At 41.8% G+C, this 16,036-nt stretch overlaps 1 protein-coding gene across 1 annotated transcript; it reads left to right on the plus strand.

Moving 5' to 3' along the window:
- The first annotated feature begins 3,272 nt into the window (after positions 1-3,272).
- Positions 3,273-14,159, plus strand: timm17a (translocase of inner mitochondrial membrane 17 homolog A (yeast)). Its single transcript, XM_078420709.1, has 6 exons — positions 3,273-3,402; positions 8,749-8,848; positions 9,688-9,751; positions 11,686-11,814; positions 12,608-12,718; positions 13,233-14,159. Exons 1-6 carry the CDS (start codon positions 3,377-3,379, stop codon positions 13,301-13,303), a joined length of 501 nt encoding a protein of 166 aa, XP_078276835.1. The 5' UTR covers positions 3,273-3,376; the 3' UTR covers positions 13,304-14,159.
- The last annotated feature ends 1,877 nt before the right edge of the window (positions 14,160-16,036 follow it).

Raw genomic sequence — 16,036 nt, forward strand, 5'->3', positions numbered from 1 at the left:
AGAATTACAGTTACAGCATATAAATAAAGTTAATAAGTTACTATTAGTGTCGACAAAAATTTAGTCTGTGGGGTTATAAAAGTTGACAGTCCTGATGGCCTGTGGGAAGAAGCTCCGTCTCATCCTCTCCGTTTTCGCAGCGTGACAGCGGAGGCATTTGCCTGATCGTAGCATCTGGAACAGTCCGTTACTGGGGTGGCAGGGGTCCCTCATGATCTTGCTTGCTCCGGATCTGCACCTCCTGATGTATAGGTCCTGCAGGGGGATGAGTGTAGTTCCCATGGTGCGTTCTGCCGAACGCACTACTCTCTGCAGGGCCATCCTGTCCTGGGCAGAGCTGTTCCCAAACCAGACTGTAATGTTGCCAGACAGGATGCTCTCTACAGCCCCAGAGTAGAAGCAATGAAGGATCCTCAGAGACACTCTGAATTTCCTCAATTGTCTAAGGTGGTAAAGGCGCTGCTTAGCCTTACCCACCAGTGCGGCAATGTGCGTTGCCCACGTCAGATCCTCTGTGATGCGGACTCCCAAGTATTTAAAACTGCTCACCCTATCCACAGTAGACCCATCTATCTCCAGTGGCGAGTACGTCCTTGGATGTTGAGCCCTTCTGAAGTCCACAATCAGCTCCTTTGTTTTAGTGACATTCAAGAGGAGGCTATTGTCCTGACACCAGAGTGCCAGATCAGCCACCTCCTCCCGGTAGGCCTTCTCATCGTTGTTGGAGATCCGGCCCACCACCACAGTGTCATCAGCAAACTTGATGATGGAGAAGAGAGAGCTAGGTAGAGCTCTTAAGGATAGCGGAGTCAGGGGGTATGGGGAGAAAGCAGGAACGGGTTACTGATTGAGAATGATCAGCCATGATCACATTGAATGGCGGTGCTGGCTCGAAGGGCCGAATGGCCTACTCCTGCACCTATTGTCTATTGTCTATTGTCTATTGTTTACGGGTGATCCCTGGACTCTGCCGTCTCCATGCTGACCAAGATGCCCCAACTAAGTTCTTCCCATTTCTCTGTGTTTGGTCCACATCCCTCTAAACCTTTCCTATCCATGTACTCGTCCATGTATCTTTTAAATGATGGTATAGTACCTGCCTCAACTACGTCCTCCGGCAGCTCATTCCATACACCCACCACTCTCTAAGTGAAAAAGTTGCCCCTCAGGTTTCTATTAATCAATTCTGCTGTACAGATACATAACAAAGAAGAGAAAAAAATCTTCAGTGTTTTAGTATTTATTAATCGTAAATTTTGAATGAAACATTACATTTAATGAAAGATATAGAAATAACCAAACTTATAAAATGGTGCCCTCTTGAGGAAGTTTGAAGCAATGGTTTTGAAATTGTCTTGTTGCTCTTAATTGACATGAATCATTCAGAACAACTTCATATTCTATTTCTAATTTTAGTTTTCCCCTTCATGATTTCACTGATTCTTGAAAAGTTCTGCCACTTGATGCCAGTTATCAAAGGCAGAACCCAATAAAGCACGTGAAAATTGGCATACAGTGGCACAGCTGGTAGAGCTGCTACCTCACAGCCAGAGTCCCGGATTCAATCCTAAGCTAGGGTGCTGTCAGTGTGGAGTTTGCACGTTCTTCCTGTGACTGCAAGAGTTTCCTCTGGGTGTTCTGGTTTCATCTCAAATCCCAAAGACGTGCCAGTTTCTAGGTTAACTGGCCTCTGTAAATTGCTACCAGTGTGTAGGGAGTGGATGTGAATATGTGATAATATGGATCTAGTGTGAATTGGTGACAGATGGTTGGCGTGGATTTGGTGGGCTGAAGAGCCTGTTCCTTGTTCCATCTTTCAATCAATTCAATCAATCAAAATCAAATGCAGATTGAGGAAACACTTTGCAACTTATTGAGTCATAGTCAGGCATACAGCATGGAAACAGGCCCTTCAGCCCAACTTGCTCATGCCGACCAAGATGCCCCATCTACATGAGTCCCACCTGCCCACAATTGGCCCAGATCTCTCTAAACTTAATTTAATAGAAACCTGAATGGCACCTTTTTCACTCAGAGGGTGGTGGGTATATGGAACAAACTGCCAGAGAAGGCAGTTTAGTTTTAGTTTAGGGATTCAGTGTGGAAATAAGCCCTTCATCCGCCCATCCATGCTAATGATCACCTGCACACTAGTTCTATGTTATCTCACATACACATCCTATACATTAGGGACAATTCATAGAAGCCAATTAAGCTACAAACCTGCACATCTTTGGAACGTGGAAGGTAGCTGGAGCACCCCGAGGAAACCCATGCGGTCACAGGGACAACGTGCCAACCCGACATCAGGATCAAATCCAGGTCACTGGTGCTGAAAGGCAGCAGTTTTACCAGTTGTGCCACAGTGATGCCCCTTGTGGCAGGTACTACAACAACATTTGAAAGACGGTGGTACAGGTACATGGATAGGAAACGTTTAGAGGGATTTGAGCCAAACACAGGCCGGTGGGACTAGCTAGAACAGATGGAGCAGCTTGGATGGCATGGACAAGTTGAGCCGAAGGGCCTGTTTCCGAACTGTATATCTTGATGAGTACTAGTTGTCCTTCAGAGCATGGATAACATGGATAACTAGCGTTTAGAGGGATAGAAACAAAGAGCTGGATTAATTTAGCGGGTCAGGCAGCATCGTTGAGGAAAATAAATAGGTGACATTTTGGGTCGGAACCCTCCTGTTTTCAAGAGAGAGTTAGATTTAGCTCTTATGGCTAAAGGAATCAAGGGATATGGGGAAAAAGCAGGAACAAGAGTACTAATTTTAGATCAGCCATGATTATATTGAATGGTGGTGCTGGCTCAAAGGGCCGAATGGCCTACTCCTGCACCTAGTTTTCTATGTTTCCTCAGACTGGGTTTAGAGGGAAGATAGATACAAAAAGCTGGAATTACTCAGCAGGTCAGCAGGTTACTCCAGCTTGTGTAGGAGGGAATTACAGATGCTGAATTAATTCTGCAGGTCAGACAGCATCTCTGGAGAGAAGGAATATGTACCGTTTCAGGTCGAGACCAGGTTTCTCCAGCTTTTTGTGTCTTATCTTTGGTGTAAACCAGCATCTGCAATTCCTCCTTACACATTGGATTTAGTGGGATATGGGCCAATGGGATTAGTTTAGGAGGGAGGGAATGGGCAAGTTGGGCTGAAGGGTCTGCTCAGTGACCACGTGACCCCGCATTGTCCCGACTGTTGCGCATGCGCGGTGGCCCCGGCGGAGAGAGAGGGGGTGGAGGGAGGAGACGTCCGTCTGGCGCATGCGCGGTGGCCCCGGCGGCGAGAGAGGGGGTGGAGGGAGGAGACGTCCGTCTGGCGCATGCGCGCTGGTCCGGTCCGGGCCGGGTCGGCAGCGACGGGGACAAGATGGAGGAGTACGCGCGGGAGCCGTGGTGAGCCGGGGCCGCGGGTCTGCGGGTCGGGGCCGGGTGACGTGACAAAGGCTCCGGCCGCCGGGAGTATCCGTGAGGTGGCGGCGGGGCCCTGCTGCCCGGCTGCCCGGCTGGCGGAGGGAGGGAGAGAGGGTGAGGGAGATGGCGGGGAGTGAAGGTCAAGCGGAGGAGAGCGGGCCCGGGGCGCATGGCGGTGACGGTCTCTCCCCCCTTCTCCCCTCACTCACTGGGGGCAAGTCCCATCCCTGTGTGCTGTGGGAGGGAGACACGTGGAGTCATACAGCACGGATACGGGCCCTTCGGCCCATCCTGCCTCTGCTGACCCAGCATCGACACTAGTCCCACCTGCCCACCTTTGACCCACTTCCCTCTAAACCTTTCCGATCCGTGTACCAAGATATGCAATGAAGGACAGTGTGTATGTCATACAGCATGGAAACAGGCCTTTGGCCTAACCTTCCCATTCTGCCAAACGTATCCCACCTACGCTAGGCCCACCTGCGTTTGACCCATGTCCCTAGCATAAAACAGGAAATTATGGATGCGTGTAGCAATGATACAGCAATTATCGTGGGTGATTTTGATCTATATATAGATTGGGCTAACCAAATTGGTAACCACACTGAGGAGGATTTCCTGTAATGTATACAGGATGGTATACCCCAATACCCCTAGTATTTCTGGGAGATTGTTTTTGTCTTCCTTCATCCATTCCTTAGTGAAGACAGAACCAAGGACAATGTGTATGTCATTACAGGCAGAAACAGGTGAATTTATAATGGGAAACAAGGAAATGGCAAACCAGTTAAACAAGTATTTGGTTCTGTCTTCACTAAGGAATGAACGAAGGAAGACAAAAACAATCTCCCAGAAATACTAGGGGACTGATGATCTAGTGGGAGGGAGGAACTGAAGGGAATCCACATTGTCAGGAAATGATGTTAGGTAAACTGTTGGGAATGAAAGCAGATAAATCCCCAGGGCCTGATGGTTTTTCATTTTTCAAGGAGGTGGCCCTAGAAATCATGGATGCGTTGGTGATCATTTTCCATTGTTCTATAGACTCGGGTTCAGTTCCTGTGGACTGGAGGGTAGTTAATGTAACCTTTTAAGAAAGGAGGGAGAGAGAAAATGGGGAATTATAGACCAGTTAGCCATACATCAGTAGTGGGGAAGATGCTGGAGTCGATTATTAAAGATATTATAGGAGCGCATTTGAAAAGCAGTGATGGGATCGTCCAAAGTCAGCATAGGAAGGTGAAAAGGGTGCAGAGAAGATTTACGAGGAGGTTGCCTGGACTTGAAAGCCTGAGCTTTTTGGGAGAAGTCGGACAGATTATTCCTTGGAGAGCATACATCAAGGGGAAATCATGCTTGACTAATTTTCTGGATTTTTTTGAGGATGTAACAAGGGAGAGCCAGTGGATGTGGTGTATCTGGACTTTCAAAAAGTATTTGACAAGGTCCTGCACAAGAGATTGGTGTGCAAAATTAGAGCACATGGTATTGGGAGTAGGGTATTAGCATGGATAGAGAACCAGTTGGCAGACAGGAAGCAAAGTGTAGGAATTAACAGGTCCTTTTCAGAATGGCAGGCAGTGACTCGTGGGGTGCCACAAGGCTCAGTGCTGGGACCCCAGTTATCCACAATATATATTACCGATTTAGATGAAGGAATTAAATGTAACATTTCCAAGTTTGCAGATGACACAAAGCTGGGTGGCAGTGTGAGCTGCGAGGAGGATGCTATGAAGCTGCAGGGTGACTTGGATAGGTTGGGTGAGTGGACTGATGCATGGCAGATGCAGTGTAATGTGAATAAATGTGAGGTTATCCACTTTGGTGGCAAGAACAAGAAGGCGGATTATCTGAATGGTGTCAGATCAGGAAAAGGGGAGGTGTAATGAGACCTGGGTGTCCTTATACATCAGTCACTTAAAGTAAGCATGCAGGTACAGCAGGCAGTGAAGAAAGCAAATGGCATGTTGGCATTCATCGCAAGAGGATTTGAGCATAGGAGTAAGGAGGTCCTACTGCAGTTGTACAGGGCCCTGGTGAGACTATACCTGGAGTATTGTGTGCAGTTTTGGTCTCCTAATTTGAGGAAAGACATTCTTGCTATTGAGGGAGTGCAGCGTAGGTTCACCAGGTTAGTTCCCGGTTTGGCGGGACTGACATATGATGAAAGAATGGATCGACTGAGCTTATATTCACTGGAATTTAGAAGGATGAGAGCGGATCTTATAGAAACATATATAAAATTCTTAAGTGATTGGACAGGCTAGATGCAGGAAAAATGTTCCCGATGTTGGGGGAGTCCAGAACCAAGGGTTCCTGTTTACGAATAAGGGGTAGGCCATTTAGGACTCAGATGAGGAAGAACTTTATCACCCAGAGAGTATGAATCTGTGGAATTCTCTGACATAGAAGGCAGTGGAGGCCAATTCACTGGATGTTTTCAATAGAGAGTTAGATAATGGGCTAACGGAATCAAGGGATATGGGGAAAAAGCAGGGGGGTACTGATTTTGGATGATCAGCCATGATCATATTGAACGGTGGTGCTGGATTGAAGGGCCTACGCCTGCACCCGTTTTCTATGTTTCCATGTAAACCGTTCCTATCCATTAACCAAGATATGAATTTGTATGTTATAAAGTCATACAGCACGGTTCCAGGCCTTTTGGCCAACCTGACCTTGATGCCCCATCTACACCGAGTCTACATTGTGTCTGAAAAAGGGTTCCGCCCCAAAATGTCACCTATTCCTTTTTTCCAGAGATGCAGCCTGACCCGCTGAGATATTCCAATATTTTGTGTCTATCTTTAGCATAAACAAGCATCTGCAGTTACTTCCTACACACTACTCCCCATCTACACTAGTCCCACCTGCCTCTGTTTGACCCATTTCCTTCAAAACCATTCTTATCCATGCACCTGTCCAAGTGTCTTTTACAGGCTGCTATAGTACCTATGGCAGCTCATTCCACATACCCAACACCCTCTTGAGTGAAAAAGTTGCCCTTCAGGGATCCTATTAAATCTTGCTCCTCTCGACTTAAACCTATATCCTCAGGTTTTTGATTCCCCTACTCTGAGTTAAAGACTGCATTCATCCTATCTATTCCCCTCATGATTTTATGTACCTCTGTCAGATCACCCCTCAGCCTCCTGCGCATCAAGGTATAAAGTCCCAGCCTGCCCAACCTCCATCATAGATACATTGGAAGCTCGTGGCAATGAGGATGAGCGGGCACCACACCACAAAGGACAGTGATCACCCTGCTGTAGGAAGTATGTCATTAAGCGAGAAAGAGTGTAAAAAAGAGTAGGGGATTTCAAGAATCAATGGACATAGGTTTAAGCTATGGGGAAAAATTAGATAGGAACCTGAGGGGTAACTTCTTTGCACAGAGGGTGGTGGAACATTTGAACGGGTACATGGATTGGAAAGGTTTAAAGTGATATGGACCTAACAAGGGCAGATGCGACCAGTTTAGATGGGACATCTTAGTTTTAGTTTAGAGATGTGGCATGGAAACAGGCCCTTCGTGTGCATGCTGACCAGCAATCACCCGTACATTAGTTCTATCGTACACATGGACAATTTACAGAAGCCAATGAACCTATAAACCCACACCTCTTTGGGATGTGGGAGGAAACTGGAGCATTGGGAGAAAACCCCTGCGATCACAGGAGAACGCACAAATTCCATACAGATAGTACCCATGGTCAGGATTGAACCTGGGTCCTTGGTCTGCAAGGCAGCAACTCTACTGCTGAGCCACTGCATCGCCAATCTTAGTTGGCATGGGCAAGTTGGGCCGAGGAGTTGGTTTCTTTGCTGTATGACTATGTCCTCTAGTTCTTGATTTCCCCCCACCCTGGGGAAAAGACTACATTTCACCCTATCTATTTTCCTCATGATTTCATATACCTCTATAAGATCACCCCTCAGCTGTATGCTCTCCAATGAATAATCTGTCCGACTTCTCCCAGAAAGCTCAGGCTTTCAAGTCAACCTCCTCGTAAATCTTCTCTGCACCCTTTTCACCTTCCTATAGCAGGGTGACCTTGGTGTTTAGTGGAGTGATGTCTGCTTTTCTCCGTGGGTTATCAATGGATAACACTAGTGGGTGATTGGAACACACTGATCGGGATAGTGGTGGAGGTAGATACAATAGTGTCTTTTAGATGGGCGCATGTATGTGCAGAGAATGGAAGTGTACGGATCATATGCGGGCAGAGGAGATTGGTTTAGCTTGGCATCATGTTCAGCACAGACATGGGGACAATGGTATGTTGGCCTTTATTATGAAGGGATTTGAGTAGAAGAATAAATGCACTTTACCATAATTGTATGGTGCCTTGCTGAGATGCACTTAGAGTATTATTTATTGTTTCTTTATCTGAAAATTTATTGTTTCTTTATCTGAAAAAGGATATATATACTGTCAAGGGGGTTCAGTGAAGATTCAACAAATTTGCTCCTGGTGTAGAAAGAACAAACTGCAGATGCTGGTTTTCAAAATATGGAACCAAAAGTGCTGGAGTAACTTAGAGGGTCAGGCAGCATCCCTGGAAAACATGAATTGGTGAAGATTCGGGTCTTCAGTCTGAAAATGTCACCTATCCATGTTTTCCAGGGATGCTGCCTAACCCGCTGAGTTACTCCAACACTTTGTGTCCAGATTAGTTCCTGGGGTGGCAGATTTGCATATTTGTGAAGAGGCATTGATTAGACTAGATCTGTGTTCCCATAAGATTTGGAGGAATGAAAGGTGATATCATTAAAACTTACAAATGATAAGTAATGCGGCATGGTGGAAGGTGGATGTTTCCTGCTCGTCTGAGGTATCTGGAACCAGAGTCCCAGTCCCAGTCGTCGGACTGAGATGAGGAGGAAGTTCTTTACTCGGGTGGTAAATCTTTGGAATTCCATGTCCTCAAAGTGCTGTGGAGCATCAGTCTTTGAATTAATTCAAAGCAAAAATCCATGGATATCTGGAGATTAATGGAATTGAGCAACATGGGGATGATGAAGGAAAATGGAGTTGGTTCAGAAAATAAGCCACAATCTTATTAAATGGTGGAGTAGGCTGAATCGGCCAGGTGGCATACTTCTGTTCTTATGGATCAGAGCAGACCTTTGTTTACACACAGTAACTAGAGCGTGGTCTAGAGGGAATCATAATTATGGTGGATCAGTTGGAATTGTTTGGCGTTTTACCACTAGTTTTAGCACATTCTAGTGACATATTAGTGTTTTGTGCTATCCCCCTCCACCTCAGCGAAGCAGATACCACTGATGTGCAATGTTCAAGTAATGTTTATTCTTTCTCATTAGCCCTTGGAGGATTGTCGATGACTGTGGAGGAGCGTACACAATGGGTGCCATAGGTGGCGGGATTTTTCAGTCTATTAAAGGTTTTAGAAATGCTCCAGTGGTAAGTCTCTTCACAACTCTGATGAATGATTTGATCTTTAAAAATAATGTTGCGGGTGTAAATGAAAATGTTTAATTCCTTCATACATTGTCGTGGTGGTGCTTTTGTACACCAAACCACACCATGGATTCTCTGATCTCACTAATTTTGTAAAAATAAGTTTGAGAAGATTTTATATATGCTGTATGCAATTAGAAATCTAAAATCTTACTATTTACAGTTGTAATGACAGGGTGACGATATTTACTGCAAATTACTCCATGAAACTGGACAGGAATTTCTGAAATTATGGATCAAATCTAGAGGTGCCTGTTGTTGATGCCCTACTGCTTCACAGGGTGCCATGTAGCGTGGTGTTCCGAGCATTATCCTCGTGTATCAATAAGATGTTTAGAATCAGTCCAAAAACAGAGAAACAGGCCCTTTTAGAACACCGACTATCAGGTGCTCATTTGTACTAAAAAAGACACAGTGCAGGGGTGTCAAAGTTCATGGGGAGAATGGGGTTGAGAGGGAAAAATATGCCAGACAGATACGGTCTTGGCATCTCGGTCGGCGCAGACATTGTGGGCCGAAGGATCCGTTCCTGTGCTGTATTCTTCCGTGTTCTGTCCTTCATACACGCACAAAGGTGACCCGGTCAACAGTTAATAGTATTGATTAAATACATATTATGCAGCCCATCAAGTTGACTATTGGTAATAGTATCATTATTACAGAATGCATTTGAATTATATTATGCAAGTTACTTCTGTAATTTGAATTTGTGTTACATTTCCCAATCTCCTACACTACATTTGAGCACCATTTAAACATTCTTTTGTCTTCTCTTCAACTAGGGAATGAGTCATCGATTTCGGGGAAGTTTAACAGCAGTAAAGACCAGAGCTCCACAGTTAGGAGGTGCGGTACTTGTATTTGCAAAGCAATAAGTTTGTTTATTTAATGAAGAACTAAGAGCCTATCTTTTACTGTTTTGTTAAAGTCTGTAGAAGGAACCCAACCCGAAATGTTGCCTATCCATTCCCTCTGCAGATACAGCCTGACCTGCTGAGTTATTCCAACACTTTGTGTTTTGTTCAAGATTCCAGCATCTGCTGTTCCTTGTGACACCATTTCAAAAGTTTTGTTCTCCAAAGACAGGCATTTGGAAAACTAGCCATATTTGTGGCTGAATACTAAGATATCCATGGAGATGCACAATACTGGAATGTCTTGTGTGGAATACAAACTGCCTGGAAGGAGAACTACTTTGAAGTTAGACCCACTGAGTGGTTTGTGTTCTGAGATATCCATGCTGGAAATATATTTTTTTATGTCTTGGAAATATGGGAATTTTATACCATAAAATAAAATAATTTTGTAAATTATACCAAGAATGCTGTCCTGATGACTTAACCAAACATTATCACCAAAGTCTGAATGTTCCTGTCACGCTGTTGTATTTTGGGGAGAGGTTTTACTGCCAGAGATGCTGTCTGTTTGATAAAAACTGAAATTAGACCCCATTTACCTGTTCAAGTGGGCACAAACAGAGAAGAATGTGTAATATTGAAATCCTTTTGGTCTTCTGGACAGCTAATACGAACTGGCCATTTATTCATGTTATTTTGTATTTAATGAAGCATGCATCAGTGTGCAAAGTGGAAAAGGACTTTTGTTTGCATAGTAACTTAAAACTGGGTCGATTGTGAATTATTTGCAGAGAACCGGTTCAGTCCAACTTATGATTGATACAATGTCCATTGGTGAAATTCTTAGTGGAAGCCCTCAGCATGTACAGTTTTTGCAATCGTGCTGATTCATTTTTATATTAATTTCAGAAATTTTAGTTTGTGTAAAATTAGCAGAAATACTCGGTTTCGTCGTGTGAATTTAGCAGATAGCTTCATTTAGAATTTTCCTGAACTGAATAGGTTGCAGTGTATTTTTACATAGATAGACACATTGCTGAAGTAGCTCAGCGGGTCAGGCAGCACCTCTGGAGAAAAAGGATTATATTATTAGTCCGAAGAAGGGTCCCGACCTAAAACGTCACCGATCCTTTTTCTCCAGAGATGCTGCTTGACCCGCTGAGTTACTCTAGCACTTGGTGTGTCTCTTTGGTATAAACCAGCATCTGCAGTTCTTTGTTTCTACATCTACAGTTTTTCATATTTAATTAAGATTTCCATGGGTAATTCCTCCACAAAAACTTGCTTCTACCATCCAGAGCTACTATCTATTTTCTATGCTAATTGTATCATACTAAGTATGACCAGTGAGTGTTGCTTCTTTTAATCTGACTTGAGCAGAACAGCTTTAATTGTGTAATGTTGCTTTGAAACATGTTGGATATTTGTATGCACATTAATCTCTGCCAAGCACCAGAAAAAGAACAGAAGGGGATTACATCGGAATGAAAAGTTGGAATGAAAGACTCTGTTTAAGAATTGCATTCTTAATAATGTGTGAGATGTTTAATAAATTTATATTTTTAATGATCATGATTTATCAGCATCCCATTGAGATCTGGCAATAATATGATCCGTAGGTGGATAACAATTGAAACTGAAATAAAAAATAAAACTACATTTATCAACAATTTTGTTCCATTCATATAACCACCGCTTCTGTTTTGATTTTGTGATCAATCAACTTATTTAATGGACTGATAACTTAAAAGTATAAAATCAACAGTTAAAAATTAAACGTTATTAAAATAATGTTCACTAGACAATTTAATGATCAGTACACTGCCGTTACATAAAATGTCCTGATTATATTTAATTAGTGTTGATGCATTATGGTTTTAAGTAAGTGCTGGAGTAATTATACAGGTGCACATTTTATTTCAGGTAGCTTTGCCATATGGGGCGGTCTGTTTTCAATGATTGACTGTGGTTTAGTGAAGGTTAGAGGTAAAGAAGACCCATGGAATTCCATAACCAGTGGAGCTTTAACAGGAGCCATATTAGCTGCAAGAAGTAAGTGAAACTTTTTATAACAGGTGACATGAATCCTATCATTGGGATGTATTCACTGGGGAAATTGTGCATACGTTCTGCTGTTTAAGCAAGATGAGAAGCTAACTAGGCCAGTTAACCTGACATCTGTTATATAAAAAATTATTAGTCTATGCTTAGGCATGGAGGGACTGTGTTCCTTAAGCTTCCAGTTGATTGGAGGGATGAAGAATGTATTGGTATACACAAGTATAATTACATAAGAGGAGACAACAAACTGCAGATGCTAGAATCATGAATAAAACACAGTGCTGGGGTAACTCAATTGGGTCAGGCATCATCTGTGGAGGACATAGATTGTTCTTGATGAATCTGACTGAACTATTTGACACAAGGAGATGTGGGTATATCTATGGGTATTATTCACATCTACTTCCAGAAGTTATTTGACAAAGTATCTCGTGAAATTATTAGCTAAAGTTGAAGCTTGTGCAGCTGATGACAAATTATTGGCTGTAATAATTAAGAGCATAGCTAAAGAGCAGAATAAATAATTGATGGCATCCCACAATTTTTGCTAGCTTATACTCTCTGGTCTCAGATTCTATTTTGCCCCTTTAACTCGATACTGTGGTATTTTCCAAGTTTCCCAAGTGATGTTTTATTCGTATATACTCTGTCCCTCAACTGCCAAGATAAATGTTAATTATATTCCTTTTCTTTGAGAAATAAATTTATTTTTAAAAGTACAATTTGGTTCCTTGCTGTGTTCTCGAGCACTCGTAATTCATAAACTGCGGCTATTTTCATTTAGATGGTCCAATGGCAATGGTGGGATCTGCTGCTATGGGAGGAATACTGCTCGCCTTGATTGAAGGGGCTGGAATAATGCTTACGCGGTTTGCTTCAACACAGTTTCCAACGGGTAAGTTATAACTAAAGAGATCAGCAACAGAATTGGAATTGGCAAGATTGTCCTCATCTTCCTGTGCAGGATATTATATACTATGACTTACAGTTTTCAGCTCGAGTTGAGCATTGACAGCTACTTTAGTTAGGCTGATGAGTGTTTTTTAAAAAAAACAGTTTAATTCAGTATATTTCAATTGTAACTTCACAAATTAGTGCACATTTCCTCACCTTTCAGAGAATCGGTCTCTTTTTAAAGTCAAATTGTACCCATGGTGAGTGCAACAAAGGCACTTTGTCTCTGCTTTAGCTGCATTCAGCTTTTTCAACAACACCCTATGGCTACCCTATATTGGCTCCAGACAATAATTGAACAAAATTGTGCTGGATCTTTAAAGTGGTTAATAGTAACCTGGAAGATACAACAAAAATAAGTGACCAGATTGTTCTATAATTACTATGGAACAGGCAGACTTTTTTGTTAAAGAAAGGTTCATTATCAAACGGAAGTATCTTTTCTCCATTTCTAGGTCCACAGTTTGCAGATGATCCTACTCAACTACAAAATCCATCGTTTGGTGAATACAGACAATATCAGTGACATCCATTTGATTACTTTTAGTTTTTCGGGTGTTGGCAAAGCAGACATCCTTTGAAGAACACTTACATATATGCTTAAATGCAGCCACGTTTAAGGCAGTTTATATTGCAAGGTTGGTATTGTTAAAGGCCTTTGCAGAAAATCGAAATGAATGGAATAATTTTCTGTGGCCTTGTAATATATGTATATATGGTATATGCCAGACATTACATTATGTAACTCAGATTATTTTTGTGCCTGAGTTTTATATGTTCTCTGGTGAATATATTTGTAAATCTATTGGCATTACACATTATCACTTCAAACCAAGCAAAATATAATGAAACTAATCTTGTTAGGTACTGTACACTTTCAGGCATTTCATTTAACTCAAAATATTATTCGTTCTTAGAATTTAATGTATTCAGGGCTCATCTTTGAAAATCTCTGGATTTAATTTATTTACTGCTTTCAGCACAAGATCTAAACACTTGGTGTGACAAGTTGTTTTAATATGGCCCTAGTCTTAGAAACTGATGGTTAATGTGAAATTTGTCACTACGAATTTTGATTAAAATTGGAAAGGGGTGAGATTATATTATTTTACTATATCAAGGTAGGAGTTTAGGCAAACATGTTTAAAACATTAACATTTCTTCCCTATTCTCATATTGTAAACTTACAAGGTATTGAGAGACAGTGACATTTGTATTCAATTATAATTGCATAACCCACTTAAGCTTCCATGAAGAGTTAAATTCGGTCTCTGGTAGCACAGTGAAAATACTAACAGAATTAGATCTTATTGTTTTGCTGCTCAATGTTGTTCTGGCAAAAAGACTAACTGCATCAATAAATGAAGTTAGTGTCATTACAATGATTTTGTTTCCACTTTCACTTATGGATACAATAAGTTATTTAATTGAAGTATTCCCTGTGTAATATCGGTTGAATTGATAAGTTGGTACAATGGGTCATTTACAATTCAATCAACAATTTAATAAATTTTTCGAGTCTGATCTTTACTCTAGACGTTAGAGATACAGCATGGGAGCAGGCCCTTCGCCCCACCAAGTAGCCATTCCTGCCTACTCTCCTACACACTAGGAACAATTTACAGAAGCCAATTAACCTTACAAACCTGTACATCTTTGGAATATGGGAAAAAACCGAACAAAACCCATGCAACCTCAGAGAACATACAAAGTCCATACAGACAGCACCCATACTCAGGAAGTTACTCTGGTGGTGTAAGGCAGCAATTCTACTGCTGCGCCATCCCCAAAAAGATATTTCACACCCAAAATAGTTTAGTGTACGACTATTGCATTTCAGCAGTGATTTAACAGCAGTGATTTACTACTAATCTATCATTTTTTTGCAAATCAGGATTTTATAACTGAAAACATGAGTCCGTGCATCCAACATTAAGGAGGTGGTGTTGGAGCTAACAAAACAGGTGGGGATAACCTCAACTAGCAGAGTCACGATCTCTAGCTTATCCGCCTGTTCAATGTCAGAATAGTATGGTCAAAAACATTAAAAGCAAAATATAAGTTATTAATACCTATCTTGCTGCCAATACTGTCCATTTAAAGGAATTGTTCCTTTGAGGAGCCTGCCTGCTGAATGGCCATGTTAATGCCACACTGCTGGAGGAATGCTACTTCAGGACACAGTTGGGAAGAATACTGGTCAAGAAGTCAACAAGCTCACAACCAGCATTCCTATTCCAGTCCTGAATTACAGTGGAACTCAACACTTCCATCAAAATGAAAACTAATTGCCCTCGCCCATTTCAACATTTTAGGTTTTGGGGGTAAAAGTTCTGTTGATTATTTTTCCTTGTCAAGTATCAACAATAATCAAGGGCTGGGTGAGAGAAATTACTGTCTGATATTTGTGATGTTTATGGCAATTGGAACATTAATTCCTGTTGATTTGCCATCACGTAGGATACAATACACTAGCGGAAGAAAAATAATTCCACCGTTAGCTTTAGTTAATTAGACTGACCTCAAGACGCGATGAATAGCTGAAGTGTCCAGTTTATAGTCATTTTCAGTGACAAAAGAGTAAAGCAAGTCTAATGCCTTTCTACTCTATATGAATTAAATTGACAATTAAGATTAGAGTGAACAAGTAGAGAAGATAAATGAAATTCAATGGAAAACACCTTTATTCTTTGTACTGATTCTAGGTTTGTTTCTGTGAATGGCAAGTTAACCCTTGAGTGCATACAATCAAAACATGTTCTGTGATTATATACTGGCCTCACTTTACAGTAAAACTTCACATGTAAACATTTCCAAACATTTAGATGTAATAGAAATACAGCAGGTAGACGAGGCACAGAACATTAATTAGTCCCCAGATCGTTGTTCAAAGGTATTGCAAGATATACCTACAATTAGATTTAACCCCCATTTATTTTGGAATCTGCCCAAGAAAGAACACCAACACAAATTATATGACAGTTTCGAAAGTACTGATTGATATACCTGATTTAAATCTGAAAGCCAAGTTTACAGAGATGTGAATATATAGGTAAAGATAATATTCAAAAATCAGCTGGAAACAATTAGCTCTGTTAAATGTCCCTCTTAAGAATCTTTGTTTGAAACAAAGACTTTCTTGATAAACCTTTGCACGTTTTGGTGGAGTTGGTTCCCTGTAGTTGCAAAAATCTCTTGTGCCAGTTTGCGAGTCCCCTCAGTTTCTGTCCACATGGCTCGATAAAGAGGAACTGTACTT

Source organism: Rhinoraja longicauda, chromosome 24, assembly GCF_053455715.1.
Source record: "Rhinoraja longicauda isolate Sanriku21f chromosome 24, sRhiLon1.1, whole genome shotgun sequence".
NCBI classification, from domain to species: domain Eukaryota; kingdom Metazoa; phylum Chordata; class Chondrichthyes; order Rajiformes; family Arhynchobatidae; genus Rhinoraja; species Rhinoraja longicauda.

Excerpts from the sequence above, each read along its gene's own strand:
- timm17a (XM_078420709.1), top strand. The coding sequence starts at position 3,377 with ATGGAGGAGTACGCGCGGGAGCCGTG. Across the intron at positions 9,752-11,685 it reads CAGAGCTCCACAGTTAGGAG|GTAGCTTTGCCATATGGGGC; the intron begins GTGCGGTACTTG and ends ATTTTATTTCAG. Across the intron at positions 11,815-12,607 it reads AGCCATATTAGCTGCAAGAA|ATGGTCCAATGGCAATGGTG; the intron begins GTAAGTGAAACT and ends ATTTTCATTTAG.